Below are 18159 nucleotides of genomic sequence, written 5' to 3' on the forward strand. Positions count from 1 at the left end.
AAGAGTTGACCAGAACAATAAATTTACTGGGAGGATTCCATGAAATTATTTATGTTTACAGAATAGAGTTGTTTTTTTTTTTAATAGTTAAACACTGTCAATATTCAAATAGATACCAGAAATTTATGCTACTTTTAGATCATTAAAACATCAATATTAAGTACACTGTGCATATATTGCAGTCCTGTGCAGCACAATACAAAATTTATCAACAGTTCCTACTCCCTGCATTATGTCTTCATGCAAAGGTGGGAGAAAAGGGAAGATTTTATTCAAGAATAAAACCCAGACACCATGTGTAGAGGAAAATAGCTTACAGAACAGTAATATAAAATATATATGAGATCTGAGAAAGCATTTGCTGTCAAATTCACTTCCAGGCAAAGGATACCAAATTAAATGTTCTGCCAGAATCCTCTTGGACTCAAGTAAGTGATGAGGTATAGGAAATTTGCTACAAGATAAGCTTCCACATTGCTATTCTATGTAATCTGGATGCTACCAAGACTATCAAATCACAGTACCCGTTTTAAAAACTATGTCTGGAAGCGTTGTCTTTCATTATGGTATCATAAATATCTTTACATCTTGCATTTAAAGCAGTTATCTATATAAGACTTTAAAGTACATTATTACATTCAGCCTTGCTTAGCTAAACTTGCAGAGAGGAAAAGCTGGCAGAAAGGGTATCACCAAGCTTGGCAAAAGTGCATTTATTCTGCAGTTCTTACAGTAAAGTGACTGATCAACCTCACCAGTACTAAAGTTAATAATTAATGGGTTTTTTTCCAGGTACTGAGTTTCTGGTGACCTTTACTTAGTCCGTGTTTCCCCTCCTTAATTATGCAAGTTTTCGTTTCTGCCCTAACTAATTTCACATTGTAGAGAACTCATTTGTCAATTAAAACATAAACTCCTCAAAGCATCAACAAGTCTTTATGGAGCTAAGAAATTTAGAAATATTCATGCCTCACACACATACTCACACCACACACACACTTAGTTTTTGGTCACAGCTCACCTCAACTCTGCAAAACTACTTCATACCAGTCCAGTGCTGCTACCTCTATTCAGCTTCGCATCCACAACTTTTGTGCAAGCCACTTCCTACAGCCCAGATTTTCAGCTCCCCACCTTGTGTAATTTAAGGCTGAGCCTCAGGAACAGGACTCTGAAACCAAGAGACAGCTCCACTAAAGTTTTTCTCTCCAGCACAAAATTCTTGCCCACCATTTGTCCACAGAGATGCTGCCATTTCAGTGAACCATAAAAGCAGCTGGTCTGCTCCAAAAGGCAGCAGATTTCCCTTTCACCTCTTCCAGCAAGGTCCCTGCATTTCAGAGCAAGCTGTCTGTACCCATACACAGTCTCTTCCCCAAGCCACCTCTTCGCCTTCCCACAGACTGCCAGAACAATGGGGAAATGCAGAGGCAGGCAGAATTTGTGCAATGCTTTATTACACTGTTGAAGGCTGAGAATCGGTTCTAGCAACAGACTCTTTTCTGTTACTCAGGCTGAGGAAGTCAGTAGTACAATGTTATTCCAAGGTGTCTCTCCCACCGACTCGCACAATACTGTCATTTGCATCTTTGTCCTGTTAAAAGGGCAATTCAAGCTGCAAAGTGTAACGCAGTTATAACCAGGTGCCCTCCAGTTATTGGTGTATTTACAACTGTCATTTTCCAATGCAAAGAGCAGTCTCTAAACTTTTGAGTGATAATGCAGTCAGACTAAGACTTCAGGTGAAAGGCAGTAGCATAGATATTCACAACAGACAAACATATAATTATAGCAAAGCATGGAAGGCTCTATTTGGCACAAAGTGGAAAGCCAGAGCTTACATTTCAAGAACAGAACGTGCTCGTGTGATTGTGAAGAAATCAGTACTTGCAGCAAAAGGCAAGACAAGTTACATTAACCTTTTGTGGGAGAGAAAGGGAATCAGTAAAAGCCACATCTGCAATGGTATCTTTTATATTTCACTCTTAATAGAGAGCAACAATTTGACCTCAAGTTCTTTTTAAAACAAACCTGATGATATTGTACCTTACACAGTGTCAGCTAAGGATCTAACTTTACTACCTTTACATACATCATACAGCAGACCCATATCAGTCCTCTTGAACTCCCATGAAAGTGCTTCCACAACTGCATAGCTAACGGTCAGAGGAATCATGCAATATAAGGCTACAAGTGCAGCCATATTGACCTTTTTATTGTATTTGGAAATACTGATTTCCAAAATAAAGCACTTTCAGGGTAACTGGAAAACATACTTTTTCCAAACCTGACGCCTAAAAGTTAGCAGTGAAAGAGACATTTTAGAATGAGGTAAACATGCTGCATAGGCTAGGTATTTAAATCCAAATTACAAAAGTATTATGGTCAATTATGATATTATCTAAAATGGAACAGAAAGAAAAAACTATTTAGTTCTAAAAATCTGAAAAAAAAATCCAGGTTGACCCTATCAGCAAATTAGAAAATAACTGATTTATAACAGGCATATCCTACTGCCTTTTTTTTTAATTTAAAGTTAGCCAGACATAAGCACAGTTTCAAAAGAACTTTGCTGCTTTTTCCATGCAGCTGTTCCTTCTAGAACACCTGCCCAACCTCAGCTTGTCCCCTTCAGTTAATGCGAGTCAAGGCCAGTACTGGACACGCAGTGTCACAACACTCCAGTGAACGTGGGCCTCACAGCCCGTGCTGCAGCTTTTCTTGCCCCAGCTTGAGTTCTGGAGCACTGACAAAGCTTTATGACACTGAGTGTTCAGAACAGAGACTGGTGCTTAACAGAGAGTGTCAGAGACCTCAATTATCATTTTAAGCCTTTTGAAAACTAAGTTATAATTAAGAATAGTGCCTTTTGTGGTTCTCATATTTTTATTGAAAATGTGTCCCTGCAGGTTCACTTTTTTTTTTTTTTTTAATATTCCCGTATCAGTGTTTAGTTCCCAGAAATAATCCCTGTCAGGCAATGCAGTTTTCCAAAAAGATAGCATCTTCCATGCTCACCACATTTTCAATAAACTCTGTAGAAGACAGTCAACGATAAGACTAAGATAAAGTGCATATATTCCTTTCTGGTACAGGTGACAAAACTGTGGTCTGAAAAAATAAATCATACTGAAAATTGAAAACCACACACAAAAAAAAATCCTACTGTGGCCATTTAGCACCCCAAAATGCAGTTATCCCACTGAGTACTACCCCAAAATGCTCTTCTTCAAGTGTCTGTTAGCATTAAAAAAAAAAAAAAAAGAAACTTATAACATTAAAAATAATGGTTCCTTTTTAATTAGACTCTGAGAATCATGAATTTATGTAATCTTTGAAAGCTACAGCTCCCCCAAGGCTGGCATACTGCCTCAACTACTTGTAAGTAGCTGCATTTTACCCTTTGGATCCAGGCTTCAAGCTCGCAAAAGCTTTAGAGTTCTTAAGGGAATGTGAAATTTCATTGAGGAAAGAAATAAAATGATAGTCCCTTTCTGACTTCTTGGACTCAAAAATAACTACAATGGTAAAGTGAGGTTCGGGGCGAGTCAGAAAGTACGTGCTTTGGACTTTGTCATCATAGAAGTGAACAACCTTCTCCAAACTGTTGAGGTCAGAGGTTCTATCAGTCATAATCATGATTACGTTGGGCCAGTGCATAACAGGCCTGTCACTGGGCAGAGACACCACCGCAGGGTACTGATCCACTCCTTTGGGGGCTTCTCTGTAGGAATGGGGGTGATGATAACCATGTCCCTGAAAACTCTCTGATCCACGATTGTCAAAAATTAAGGAAACATTGACAGCGTCATACTTCCGGATAAAGCTGGAAATTTTCCCATAGTAATCAGGATTCGTTTTAGCAGTCAAAGTTTTCATTTCAGATGCTGTTGTTTGTCGACTAAGGGCCTCATGAAAGTAAAAGCTAAATTTGGCAAGAAGAATGTTTTTGAGCTTCATCAGCCAGAGGAAGAGGTGTGGAGGCTGAACAGCCTTCTGAGACTGCCCTCCAAACAGATGCTTCTTGGTCTCTCGCTGTTTCTCAAAAATTTGGCCCCAAGTCTGTAGTTTTGTGTGAGCGGTGTGCAAGTTGACCAGGGATGGAAGGAACTTCCACTCTGAGATCTGAGCCTGAGCCTTTAAGAGATGTGCAAGCACATCTACTTCCAGCTGGAAACTGCTTTCAAGAGGACTGAGGATTGGATGATGAAATCTAGAAAACACAACGTTATTCAAGACATTAGAATTGCTGTACATAACAGTGAAATAATCAGATGGTATTTGTCAAACCACAGATAGAACACCAAACATCAAAGAGAGTAAAGTGTAAACCGAAAAAAAAACCTTGTTAATTTTAAAAAACAGTTCTCTTAACATAATTATTGCAAATATTTTAATAAGCATATAGCACTTTGTACTTGACAAAAATACCTGCCAGACAGTTCTCTTTCAAAGCAAGAGAGTTACATTTGATGAGTTCAACAACAATCATTGTTTATCTAGGCCCATGAACTACTATAGCACCATTCTCTTTAAATTCTGGTGGTTTTGTTCCAATTTAAAATCCCTTCAGGAGGTAAAATACATCTTGATAGTTCTGGAATAACTGTAAAACATTAAGTTAAATCAAAGGAATTGAGTTATAAATTCACTGTTTATATAGGAAAGCAATGAGGAAGCCAAGCTTTTTTTTTTCTTTTTTTATTCACAATAAACTTGTGATGGGAAATTATCAATAGAACCGTGATTAACTGTATTTACCTAGCAACCAGGTCTCAAACTTCAGTGTATTAAAAGCAATGAAGGGGAAAAACATAACCAATTTTCCTCTCACTAAAAATTCAGGTCAAGATCAGCTCTCAATTTAACAGATATTAGAAGGAAAAAAAAAAAACTTCATCTACCAGGCAGAAGTGCTAATGCACATCTTACTCACAAGTGAGATTCTGCCACCAGAACAAATCTTGATGAAATGGAATTTATAGATCCTTTCTATAGCTTTTTCTTCTCACTTTATCTTTTTCTAAACATCTGGAAAAAAGACAGATCCAGCCTACTTCCCTTTCCTTTGATACTCAAATTACTTGTAAATTTGTATCACCTTTATTGCAATATTAAGTACTTAATTCAAACCATGCAAGACTGCTGCAGTTACAGAAAGTAAATGTGTACTTTAGAAAGAATGAGTCTTCAGCAAAGACAGAAGTAGTCTTTCAGTAAATGTGTTCCCTAAAAGGCTTTTAGGATTCTTAAGGAGGTCTCTGACAAAGGACAACCAACAATTCAAAGACAAGACTTGATGCGGTTTCCTCTTAAGATAGATTTATCACCTCACTTCAGAAGAAAACCCTGGGTCTTATTATTACTTTTAAACAAAGAGGTCTACATTGAATCCTTCCAATCTTTAACAACTCATCTTCAGACAAAGTGAAAGTGACTCCATAATTAACCTCAGCTTCCAGGACACAATAAATATAACCAGTTTGGAAATACTTGGTTCTGAACCAAACCACCTGATTTTCTTGTAGACCAGAAGAGAGAATGAGAATTTCAGGCTTTTCATCCTCTCTCCCATCACTACTTTTACTTTGACTTTCCATCAAGCTCCTACCAAAACATTAATTCTTAGGCTTGTGAAAATTGTCTAACAGTTTTATTGCTATTTTTAAGTGTCTCTTTTTTTGACAGTCGCAATTCATGTCTTAAAAGGATTTGCTATTAAGATCCAAGTCTTTCTCCAAGTACTTGGAGAAAATGAAATTATGTCTATCGTAAACCAGTTGATGCACGATGTCTTGCAGCTAGGCTAGGCTGGGTGACCAGCCACCTTCCGTACAGAGCACGTGTCAGCAACCACCACCTCTACCTGATATCAAAGAGACACGGCGATTACTGGATACTGTGGTGGGTTGAGAAGACCTGAGCATATTTACATTTCTTTCAACAAGAGTCAATTAAAAAGAATATTCTGGTAACAGTCAACATTATGTATTTCCAGTGGTTTTGGCATTCAGCAGAAAAACAGTTTTTCTGCCTTGTATTAGGAAGGGGGAGGAAAGCATTATGCAACATTATCTGTTCCAAATATTTCCATCAAGTGCTCACTTAGCACAGTGCATTCAAGACACCTGCAGTCAGATCAAGACGGGTATTTTTCAGCCTTAAAAACAATTAAAAAATACATACTGATGCAGCACTGCCAAGTTTCCTGGATTAACATTACGATGTATGGCCTCTTACTTCTACTTTGCTTCATGGCTCATAGCTATTTTAATATTTCACTGCACAGGAGGATTTGCTAAACTGTTTGAATCCAAAACCACACGCCTCAGCCACAGCTGAAAAGCCTGATATGGTTGCAGAGTAAACTAACAGGTTATGTACCCAGTGTATCTGCTGCAATTACCTTTCATAACACAGAAGCATCTGACTAAGCTCAGTATGACGTAAACCAGACAGGTTTTTATCATATTTCAATAAGCCAGAGTGTTAAGAACTTAAAAACACATTGAGAATTTGATTTTTTTCCCAAATCATTCTCAAAAGCAGAAGGATGCTGGAGTTTCGTTTTGTAGACTATGAAGGGCCCTTTTTCTACAACTTTTTATTTCCTTCCATAGATCACACATGCATGTAAGTATTTACAAAATGCTGACTAGATGAAAAACATTTAACACTTAAAAACAATTACATCAAAATTACTTTACTGGTTACCTATTCATTTTATACTAAGTGTTTAAAGCATCCTGCTTCTGATGCTGTTTTAATTATTTCAGTTAAGATCCCACCCAATTCAACAGTTAAAAAATTCAGGAAAAGTTACTCCTGCAGCTGCATTCTATAGAAAAACAGAGAGGAAAATGTCCAGCATTGGCTGTGTAGAAGTCAGCAATGGGTAATAAAAAAAATAGCTTTAAACTGTTAAAAAAAATTTAACTGTAAAAAGGAGTTAATTATTCTTCAGATACAGACAATGTGACTTGATTACTGACAATCGATTAATTCTGTCATTCTTTTACCAGAAAGTGACTATTTGTTTTACATTATCTGAATAGCTATTTTTAGATGTAAAGGAAAGAAACCAAGGCCAGAACCTACGTACAGAACAGAAACTCTGTCTGGCCTTAGCACAGTTGGCTGAAACAATGGCAGACATCCTCAACTACAAGTGAGGAATATACTGACAGAGGGACGACACTGGGTAAGGATGAGTTTATTTAACCTTTCACCTGAGAGTGTCAACCGACTGTAAACCTGAAACGCCTTCCAGCCAGCACACAGGAACATTAAAACCCCCAGAAACTGGTCTGAGATATGAAGAAGCAACAGGGAAGGCTAAAGGAAGATATCATCATCCTACTTTTTTCAGGAATATTCTGTATGTGACTGGGAAGGACCACGCAGCAGTGACTGGATTAGTGACAGCATCTTAGACTGTCTCCATCTTAGAGAGTGCTCACTAACCCAAAGCAGTATCATCAGTGTTTTTCCCAGGGAGACACTGCTTAACTTTTTTAAGAGGTTACAATAATGCCTTGGAAGTACAGCTATGTCACTGGAATTTATTAAAATAGCCCAGTAAAGCACCTCATATATAACAGTCTTCAGTCACTTTGTCAAAGTATCAGTTTTGGTTTCCAGACTTTTACCAGTGCTGTTGACTCAGCATATGCTCAGAACAGATGGCGGTGGTTAGTGTTTAACATAAACCAACTTTTCAAAAAAAACCTTACCTCCCTTGACTCTAATGTTTATTGCATTGAGTAAAAAATATGTAAGTTTCATTTTTCATTGCACTAACAGCCCTGACACTGTAAGGCTTCACAAACCAAGAACTGCAAAACAATCACTAGTAAGACCACGCAGACTAGCTTTGATTATCAAATTGCAAAGTTATGTAGCAATTTGCCTAAATTATTCCCCCCACAAAAGGGAGTCAGCTGCAGTGCTTCGATTTGGAATTTAAGAAAACGGCACTGAATTATTCTGATTTTTCGTAGGCATATACTTTAAAATATCATACCCGAAAAAATTAAGACCTCCTAATATTCTCCCCAAAATGTCATCTTAGACACTATTTCAATAACAAAGATCTTTAAAAATCAACTACATTTGAACGTTATCTTCCTACAATGGCTACCTTGTTTTGCTTTAAAACAGTTAGAATCTGAATCTGTTGACAAGCATTCAAAAATTCTTTTTTTTTCTAAACTGCCATCACCTTCAAGGCTCACATATGTTGGATGTGAAACACCCACTCCGGAGCCATTTAGAAACATTATGGGATACTTCTAACAGGAACTATTAGATCTTAACTTCAAGAAACCATGACAGCAGGGACAAAAGACTCAGAGATGCTCATTCTACCAGCTCCAATACCTCTCAAGAGAAGTGATAACAGAGCACCATAAAACCCTGGTAGGTATGCTGAACAGCAATGCTGCGCCTTTTAGAATTAAGCAGACATATATTCTAGTCTAAAAGTAAAATTGTCACATAAATATCTGTTTTATTTACATATCAATTTTACCAAAGTCCATATGGAATTAAGTCTTGTTTCCCTTCCACTCTTAATGAAAACATACAAGAAGTCCTACGTCTTTTGCAAGGAAAACTACTCTTCTCTCTGCTAAATATTAACATGCAGAGTATTAATCAAGGAATATGGAGGATGGCTCCTCATGAGTAGAAACAGTCTCCCTTTTTCATTTTCCTTCTTCAAAGAGGAAGTCATATTTTGAGACTTCGTGCATCTGACGCTGCTGACCAACATTCACTTTATACATGAATTCATGCAAGGGGCTGTGCTGCTCAGCAGTCAAAGGACAGCAAAGTCTTTAGGCTTGCTTTGAACCTCAACATTATTTATTATGGATCATATGTCTGGGTACTTACTGCCAGTAAAGAAGCACTGACCTTGGGCTGTATTTCTTTAAGATGGATTCCAAAATGTTTACCAGTTCCTCAGAGTTAATGAACTTTTGGGTGCTGAGCGTGTACATTTTTTCATAGAAGTCAGCAATTTCCATCCGAGCCTGAACAAAAAAACAGAGCTGTTCAGACAGGTGAGAAAGCAGCTCTTCCAAGTGAGGAGCTGTTCCTCCTAGTGCATTGCGACCCGTCGCCACCACCTTCTTCAGCTCATTATGCAGAGATGTGTAGATGGTTCGGATGGAGTCCTTTCGGCTGAAGAATGACTGACCACCTGTTCAGATAAATATGGAGGTATTACCAAAATCCAGGGACAGCACAGACAGATAGCAATACTGGAAAACTGTATATAACCACACTTTTTCCCCTAGGTGTCCCTAACAGCTGTTTGATCACAGCATTTTTTTTTAATCAAGAAACAACCTTCAGTGCATTATTTTGCAAGTAACTGAATAACACACAGTAGACACTCAGGGGCACTTGATGTAATTTCATGGAAATTTGTCCCAATTTACATCTCAGCAGCCAACAACTGCTGCAAAACTTCAACTCCCTCACATCTGCCTCAGTTATGGTGCGATCTTCCAGAAAACAAGGGTCCAGTTAAATTTACAGCTATCATACATGGCCTGGAAAACTGTTAATGTGGAAGTCAGAAGAATCAAGTCATGATTAAATTTTAATAGCCTCCATTCCTATTATTAACTCTAAAACTTTTCAAGAGAAAATACCTCTTGAAATCATGAAGCATTCAAATTTGCAAAGCAATCTTCAAAGGGAAACCATGCGACATTTGTGCGTACAAACCGTGTTTCCAGTCCCTACACAATCTTAACATAAACCAGAACTTAAAGGGAAAAGAGTCACAGTTTATCTCAGTGAGACCACAGCGCAAGCTAATCCACAGATAAAACTGAGGAGGAAAAAGTCTGTGCTTCTCTCTACCTGCTCAACATTACAAGGAATTTAAAAGGAATTTATAAATGAAGAGTCAAAGTAAAAAATATTTAACTTTGGCGCTACCAAAAGACTGTATGAAGGTACTAACCCTAATTCATAATTTCAATTTACAGATGGCTTTATGTACTGCTGTGGCGCTCAACAGTTGCAGCAGAGCAAGGATCTGAGGGACTGAATCTACAGAACTTTTAAAGAGATTCCAAATTTACGTTCCACTTTGAAACTGCTTATAAATTTTTGTAACAGCAGATAGTCCTTTACACATCCATTTTAGGCATACAATGTTCAAAAGCAACTTGAGGTAAGAAGGCAGAGAACTGAAAATCAGGGTGAAACAGCTGCCTTCCTAAGCCAAGAGATGACCCCAGCTCAGAGGCAGGATGAAGAATCATCTGTTGCCGTTATTCATGAAGTATATAAACAAACAAAACTTTATCCCTTATGTTGTCTATTTTATCCTCTCTGCAAGTATTTTTAAAGTCAATGTTATATAGTCTTGTCTGTAAAGATCTCCTTATAAAATAGTTCTAAATCATCACTTAAAACACCAAAGCAAAATTTTCTTGACGCTTTGCTGCATTAGACATCAGACTCATATCCCTTGATTCATTTTCCATGCCAGTGTGCAGTTCAAAGAGAAAATAAGCAGCTTTGCACAGAGGGCAACATGATGACAGCTCATTCTATGCCAGTTTGGGATTTTTCTATTCACATACTGAGAGAGCGAGAAGCAGCCAAGATTGTGGCCAAAGCTTCCTGAGATTCTGTATCATCTACATGAATAACAATTTTCCAGAGGCCATCTCTAGCCCTGAGTGCTTGCACACTTACTCACACATATGCAGTTCTAATATTAAGCCCTGGTACTGTGACGTGAACAAAGCCTTAACCCTCTGGTCATCCCACTGAGCTCATCAGAGCCAGTCATCCAGAGCATCCTAGCATAGAAATACATCTGGCTAAATCTTGGGAATGGCAGGCAGGTAGCCAGTATTAAGTAGGTACCAGCCAATAAAAAGGTGAACCTATTTGTACAGCCACTGTGCCTCCTGCACAGCATCTGCATACATTTACTTTGTAGGGGTAGCTCAAATGGCACAGCCGATTTCTCAGTGGGCCTGATATGGAAAATGACGGCAAATAAATTCTCTAAAACTGTTTTTGGAGTTTTACAAAGCAAGCACCCTTTAATCTGGCCTGGGCAACATGAGGGAGGGAATGAGCTCTATCAATCATGTAAAGCGAGACAAGAGCCGGGGACAGGATGTATTTCCCACTTACATAAATGTTCCTCAGTTTTCCCAGAAGTCTTATGTGTCTGTTATTACTTTCCAGGAACTAATTTTAATGTTATCATGAACTTCACAACCATCAAATCTCTTGCTAATTTGGAGCTGGCTCCAGCTCTCTGCCTGGCCTTGCATTTGAGATGGGGAAAGACTGCAAACAGAGGTGATTACAGGAGAAGACACATCTGTTTGGGACAGATCACATTGAATACAAGATGTTATCACCTCCAAAGAATGAGCAGTGTCTGGAAAAACACTCTTTGAAAGAAAACGTGCTGTCAGAGGGACATTCTGTCTAACTTTCAAAAAATACAATTATTTAGATATAACTTGACTCTAGCTGAAATAAAAAATATTCCAATATTTGTAATAGCGACTGTTTCTTGTCTCGAGCCCACGGACCCTTGCTGATCAGCCACCTGCATTTCAGACACGCAGCTCGCCGGGGCCAGGGCCGCCAGGTGCCCAGCACCACCGGCTGACAGGTGACCTCTCTGGCCCGCAGCCCGTTCCCCACCCGCCAAGCCAAACCCAGGGCAGGCCGGGAGCCGGCGGGCAGCGGGGCGGGGCCCGTGGCGGCGGACGCGAGGGGGCGGCGGGCAGTACCTAGCTTCTGTCCCAGGAAGGTCATGCTGTGATAGGCCTTCTCGGCGGCCGCCAGGTGCGCCAGTGCGGCCAGCAAGGCCAGCCAGCTGGCCCCCGCGCTCTTGTTGGCCTCCCGCTCCTTCTCCACGTTGTCCTTGGCCTTGTCGTAGGAGAAGATGCCCAAGTGGGAGAAGAAAGTCTCCAGCACGGCCTGCTCCACCGGCACAGGCGCGCCCAGCGGGATCGACTCCCCCATCCCTCCCGGCGCCGCCGACACCGCGGCTTCCGAGTCCGGCGCCGCGTGAGGGAAGGGGGTCACGTGACAGCCGTGGCGCCCGCTGGGTGTTGTCACGTGACTTGTTGCTTGTCATGTGCCGCGTGTTGGTCGGTGTCACGTGATGGGCGGGACCGGGGCCTTCCGCGCACGTGGAGAACAGGAACATGGGGAGCGGAGGGAGCCGGGGTCCTTCCGTTACCCGTTCGCGTACGGCGCTGGGAGGTTCGCGGCGGTGGCAGCGGTCCCTGCGCGAGCTCCTCTCAGCTCCGCAACACTGTTTTTTATGAAAATGAATTCTGAAGCCCGTTCTAATGCTAAATCATAGAATAGTTCCTGTTGGAAGAGACCTTAAAGATCATATAGTTCCAACCCCTCTACCCCTCCCACTAGATCAGGCTGCCCAAGGCCCCATCCAACCTGGCCTTGAACACCTCCAGGGATAAGGCAGCCACAACTTCCTGGGCATCCTGTGCCAGTGCCTTATAGTGAAGAATTTCTTCCTAATGTCTAATCTAAATCTTCCACCTTCCAATTTAAAGCCATTCCCCCTCATCCTATCACTCCAAGCCCGTGTAAGAAGCCCTTCCCCAGATTTCCTGTATCTCCTTCAGGTACTGGAAGGTCACTGTAAGGTCTTCTTGAAGCCTTCTGTCCTCCAGGCTGAACAACCCCAACTCTCTCAGCTTGTCCTCATATGGGATGCTCCAGCCTTCTGATCATCCTTGCAGCCCTCCTCTGGACCCATTCCAACAGCTCCATATCCTTCTTATCTTGAAGATTCCAGACTGGACACAATACTCCAGGTGAGGTCTCACAAAAGAACAGAGGGGCAAAATCACCTCCCTAAGTGGTTCTTGTAATCTAAAAAAGGCACCAGATGCAAATCATAGTTTTAGGGGTGAAGCAGACGTTTTCATTAACCTCAGCTACTACCCAGCGTCTGCAACACTTTCTCTGCTGTGGCATCAAGTTGCGAATAGGGAAGCCTAAGGACTGGGTTTTTAATAGAAAAATTAAAGTAATTTTATCAAAATCAGCGGTCTGATATCAAAGATAAACCTGCCAAGCCCTTCAACACCTTTCTTTTATAGGTGAAGTCACCTCTGTATGTGTACCCAAGTTAATTCAGAATGGTGTGCAACATCCTTGAAACACTCATGTTAGAACTGAAGTTTTCAATTTTAAATGCTTAAAGCTTGAAGTAGCTTATCTGAAGTTATGAGGCCTTTACTCTTACAACTGACAAGCTTGAATTCTGCATGCACAGAAAGCTGCCTCCTTCCGGAATTCAACGATGTTTACTTAGCATGCCTAAGGGACAAAATGAATGCAAGATTTTATAGCTGCTCATCAACAGACTTATTCTGACCTGGAAAGCTCATTAAGATTTTGGCTTATTGACGGGGTACTTTGGCAATTTAAGTCAGCACCTTAAACATTGACCTGTTTCATGGTAATTGTAGCTGTGAATAGCAGGCTGCCAAGAATTTATAGACATTAAATAGCGAGAAGAGGGACTTTTTGGTATTCAGGACACTGTTTCCAAAGGACAGCTGAGAGTCAAAGGTTCAAATAAGACCTTTATTACAACACAGAGTTGATTGCAAGTTTTCTTATTTAAAAGAAAGTATTTGGTCTCTTGGTAGTGAAACGTGGTTTGTGCTGGCGACGCAGAACTCTGTGTGGCAGAGGGAACTTGATTTTAGAATCCTGCAAGAAAAAAGTTTCCATGTTAATTGAGGATTAGATGAACGAAAAAAAAACCAGCTTACAATAAATGGCTAAGCTATATTCAACTGCTAACTTATGTATTGAGAAGTAATACATCCACAGATTAGATATACTTCCTAGGAGCTAACATATGCCTTAGGTTTTGCAATTCTATTTGAAACAAATGTCTGCTAAAGGCAAGTTTTCTGCAACTTTATGTACATTTGGTTTGGTTAGACTTTCAAACAGTTCTAGCATTAAAAGTCTTGATCGTAACACAGCACAATTGTAAACCTATGCATGCAAGTTTGGTTCCCTCCCCTATTTTAACCTGTACCAAACAAGAGAGCTCCCTGCTTCCAGCCCAGTGTTTGACCAGGACCCACCAGCCTCTGTGACGTTAATTCACTTACATGGAACTGCTTGACCGCAGGTCTACGGCACTTGCTAGCAGCAATTTCCTCAACTTTCATGATCTGAATAGAGTGAGCACGGGCACGATGACGGGCTCCCATATCACGGTCTGTAACAAGGGAACTCATTAAAAATCAACCTTAAGACATTTTAATTTCAAAAATCTCACTAGCATTTTTTTTCAGGAAATGTTTACAGTACCATCTACAGCTTTTTAAACTTCTCATCAACTCTACTTACTCACACTGAGTTTAGTCTCTAAAGTGATAGCAGAAATACCACAAAATGAAAATGAAGTAGAAGGTTCTTCCTGGAACTCACAACCCAACTCCTACAAGAAAGTACCATCTTATTCTCCTTGCCCGATTTCAAGAAGATACACATGTACAGAAGTAATCTACATGGGACTATTTCATTTTTTTGCACATGAAAACTGTGATCCAGAATCAACATTGAAACATGATTGCTGGACAAATATGAGCATCAATAAAAATTCCCTTCTAAAAGGAAGGCACAAGTACAGGTAGGATATGAGGTTATCTTTACTTTTCTTAAAACTGACAAGTGATAGAAACTTGTAAATTGATATTTAGCCCACATAATCAGGCTTTCAAAAAAGGAAGAAGCCATTTGTTATAGGCTACCTAAAAACTTCCCCCTGCATCACGGAAATACACTGCCTTCAAACCATGATGTCCATAGCTGGTTCCACAAGAGATGTTTGTTGAAGTACTATCATGTTTACAACACTTCTCACAAAGATCTACCTATTAAAAACCTACCTTGTCAAAACTATTCTTGAACATAAAGGCATCAAAATCATGGCACTGTGACAAATGAAGTTCTCAGGTCTTTTAAGCAGTCCTTCAGTATGTCAATTAACAGGAATTACTATAAGTTAATGTAGAACCTTAAATTTCACTTTCAACAGCACTTCAGCTTTTGAAAGGCGACAAGATACATTTAATATTTGCACACATGACAAGAATATCATTATTAAGAACAATATTCTTTGGGTTTTTATGTGCATTCTATAGTGTATATGACACTTATTGGATTCAAATATCAAGAGCATCAGCTATACAAACTGTCCATCCCCCATGTACTGCACATAGGAGACTGAAATCAGGACTGAAATCAGACTTAATTCTCCCTGGACTAAGGCAATGAGATCTTGGAGCTACAAGATGCCCCGTGATATTTAATTTACTTGCTCTGCAAAGGACAGATGTCAGTATGTTCCACATAGTATCTGAAATAGCCTGTCCACAAGACTTGGGAAGGTACGGTCAATTATTTTAAAATAAACATAGTTCAAGAAATACACACAGCACCTAAAAGGTGATGAAATTCTCAGTCTGTTAGCAAAACTCATTACTAGAATTATAGAAAGCCACACCAGGATGAAGTGGGACTATTTTCAGCTAGAGAAAACTGTATAAAAAGTGGTAACAAATCAAGATACCACATACATGATACAAATACACCTATGGACTTCTCCAGGAACTCCTCGCTTCATTTTTCCAGTGTTTCAGTTATCTTATGGATCAAGTAAGCACACTTAATGCCAGTTTAAGATTTAATCTTGTTCTTATATATTAATCAAACCATTTTATCCCTCAAAATGGTTATGTGTACTTACAGCACTGAGTGACAGCACCAGCGGTGGTCAAATCCCTGTACTCCCTGTACATGTTGTGAGTTCCGCTACGGGAATCATAGCGCAACCAGATACCAAAATTTTTTACCCGCAGAGGGGACTTCTCATACACCTGGAATTACACAAGAGCACAAAAGTAGTTAGAGACAGTACATCATCAGGATTTCACAAGTTTAAGAATAAGTATTTCAGAGCTCCGATGAAACCACTGTGCTAAGTTTGTCAAAAACAACTATTTTCTCTCTCCCCATATCAACACAGCTACCTTCAAGTCCTGATGATTCAGAATGAAGCATTTAAGTATTTCAGCATGGAAAGAAAAATGTACATAATATTCCAGCTCTAAGCAACATCCCTTAAGCATCAATGTAGACGACTGTAAGCATACAAATGTCTGCTTTCCAAGGATTATTAATATCCAGATGACTCTTAAAAGGTATACTCCACAATGAAGCAAGCATAAGACTCTGACAGAAGCACTGACTAGTGGCACAGTTTATAACTCTGAAGTGCTGATAGGTAAGTTTCTTCTCAGTTTATTGGACATACAACTGCCACCTTGAAAAAAAAAACCAATTTGTCACTTAGCTTCGAAGCAACTCAAGGATAAATGAATTTCAATCTCGCCCTCAAAACCAGCACTTCATATAAATTCCTTCCACATATACATCAGCTGGAATTCCTTACATATCTCCCTCTTTTTTAGGCTTTTAATGCCGCACCTGCCCACAGTACACAATCTCTCCAGAAGATTTCTTCATCTTCTTCAGCTGAGAAACAAAGTACCAGAACCGGGACTTGGCCACAACATGGTTCGGAGCGAAGATCCGCATGCGGTAGAGAGGAGGAGTCGTGCATTTCGGCGTGGGCAAGCATCGCCCAACCACCTTGTACTCCCGCAGCTGGAGGGAGATGAAAGACAGGTTGGATCACAGTATGAGCCCCTGCACGCCAGCCCCAGGCCCGTCCTGTGTGAAGCATCGTGGCGAGGGCAGCCTGAGCCAGGGGAAGGGGAAGAGAGATGCTGTTGTGCTTGTGAGCAAACCAATATGAGCAACTATGTACAATGCAGGGTCTATACCAACACCTAATCTAATAAAAGAATCACAGTAAAGTCCTCATTTTGTGATATTTAAGGAATAAAGGAAAAAATAAGGAATTCAGGAAAAAGTTTCACAGAAAGGGTTATCAGGCACTGGCAGAGTCTCCCCATGGATGTGGTTGAGTCACCATCCCCAGAGGTCTTTAAAAGATGGGTAGACAGGTACTCAAGGACCTGGCTTAGTGGCAGATAGGAATGATTGGATTCGACGATCTAAAAGGTATTTTCCAACCTAGTGATTCTATGATAGGCTATGAAGGCTGCAGAATATCCTGAGCCAAAAAACATGGGAGATCAAGATAACCCTTATTTCGAGCCTTCTTTCGAAACTTCAAAGGAGGCCAGATGCCAACGAAATAGGCAACTGCTTTGCAGACCTCACTCAATAAAGGACTGTGGGAAACATGCACGAGGGGAAGGAGACTTCTTATAACTAGTATTACGAAAAATATTATGAAATGTGATTAATATGCATTACTTCTACGAGAAATATAATACACGTGTATAAATTCAGCACACAAAACACCTGCTCCTTGTGGCGGCCGGTACGTGCGATCGGAGGATCCATACTCCGTACACCTGGTACCGTATTAAGGCAACGCCTGCTTCTTCAGCCCCTCCCCTCGGCGTGAAGAAGATTCTTTTCCCCATTTCGGTGACGAGGCCGCCGCCCCGCGAACGGGGGACACTCTCGATCCCACGTGACCCGCGATCCCACGCGCGCGCAGCCGCCATGTTGGCCGCGCGCTCCCCCCTCCCGCGCCGGGCCGGGCCGCTCGGGCGGGCAGAGGCCTCTCTCTAGAGCCGCAAAACCCTTCCGCGCCGCCGCCGCCGCCGCCGCCGCCGCCACCGCCCTCCCCGCGCTCGCCCCGGCGTCGTTCTCAGCCTCGGTACCGGCCGCGCCCGGCCCCACACGCCCAGGGCCTCCACTCACGGTGCCTGACGCCTTCATGGTGCTGCCTTCTCCGCGGCCCGCAGGAAAGGAAAGAGCCGCGCGCGACGCCGCCTTGCGTCACCCGCCCCCGCACAAGCCACGCCCCTTTAAGCCACGCCCCTTTCTCCGCGTGGCCGCCCATTGGCTGCGCTAGCGGAGCCCTGGCGGGGCAGCTGTCAGTTTGGGGCTGCGGCGGGGTTTGGGGGAGCGGCTGCGAAAGCTGGTTTAATACCGAAATCATACAATAGTTAGGGTTGGACGGGACCTTAAAGATCATCCAGTTCCAACCCCCCTGAC

At 41.2% G+C, this 18159-nt stretch overlaps 2 protein-coding genes and 1 non-coding gene across 4 annotated transcripts; all 3 read right to left on the reverse strand.

Moving 5' to 3' along the window:
* Positions 1–1437: 1437 nt before the first annotated feature.
* Positions 1438–12102, reverse strand: KICS2 (KICSTOR subunit 2). Of its 2 annotated transcripts, XM_054051787.1 has the most exons (4): positions 11787–12102; positions 9132–9205; positions 8917–9053; positions 1438–4213 (listed from the first exon to the last, which is right to left on the reverse strand). In XM_054051787.1, the coding sequence occupies exons 1-4, from the start codon at positions 12019–12021 to the stop codon at positions 3397–3399; spliced, it is 1263 nt and encodes a 420-aa protein (XP_053907762.1). In that variant the 5' UTR covers positions 12022–12102; the 3' UTR covers positions 1438–3396. The 2 variants fall into 2 exon arrangements, with proteins under 2 accessions (XP_053907762.1, XP_009554577.2); XM_009556282.2 differs by having other exon boundaries at positions 8917–9205.
* A 1507-nt stretch (positions 12103–13609) lies between these two features.
* RPL18A (ribosomal protein L18a) lies at positions 13610–17993 on the reverse strand. Its single transcript, XM_054074588.1, has 5 exons — positions 17863–17993; positions 16549–16728; positions 15809–15938; positions 14166–14275; positions 13610–13752 (listed from the first exon to the last, which is right to left on the reverse strand). The coding sequence occupies exons 1-5, from the start codon at positions 17878–17880 to the stop codon at positions 13660–13662; spliced, it is 531 nt and encodes a 176-aa protein (XP_053930563.1). The 5' UTR covers positions 17881–17993; the 3' UTR covers positions 13610–13659.
* LOC128851034 (small nucleolar RNA SNORA68) lies at positions 15066–15197 on the reverse strand. The gene has a single exon (XR_008448323.1). It is a non-coding gene; the product is annotated as a small nucleolar RNA SNORA68 (small nucleolar RNA).
* Positions 17994–18159: the final 166 nt, after the last annotated feature.

Source organism: Cuculus canorus, chromosome 1, assembly GCF_017976375.1.
Source record: "Cuculus canorus isolate bCucCan1 chromosome 1, bCucCan1.pri, whole genome shotgun sequence".
Classification (NCBI taxonomy): domain Eukaryota; kingdom Metazoa; phylum Chordata; class Aves; order Cuculiformes; family Cuculidae; genus Cuculus; species Cuculus canorus.

Bases quoted from the DNA above. Each gene is read 5' to 3' on its own strand.
- KICS2 (XM_009556282.2), bottom strand. From the start codon at position 12,021: ATGGGGGAGTCGATCCCGCTGGGCGCGCCTGTGCCGGTGGAGCAGGCC. The intron at 9,206-11,786 runs GTACTGCCCGCC...TTATCTGAACAG, and splicing joins CTTCCTGGGACAGAAGCTAG to GTGGTCAGTCATTCTTCAGC. The intron at 4,214-8,916 runs GTCAGTGCTTCT...TGTGTTTTCTAG, and splicing joins TTAAAGAAATACAGCCCAAG to ATTTCATCATCCAATCCTCA.
- RPL18A (XM_054074588.1), bottom strand. The intron at 14,276-15,808 runs GTAAGTACACAT...CCCTTGTTACAG, and splicing joins TGGTGCTGTCACTCAGTGCT to ACCGTGATATGGGAGCCCGT. The intron at 13,753-14,165 runs GTAAGTGAATTA...TTTTTCTTGCAG, and splicing joins CTGCGGTCAAGCAGTTCCAT to GATTCTAAAATCAAGTTCCC.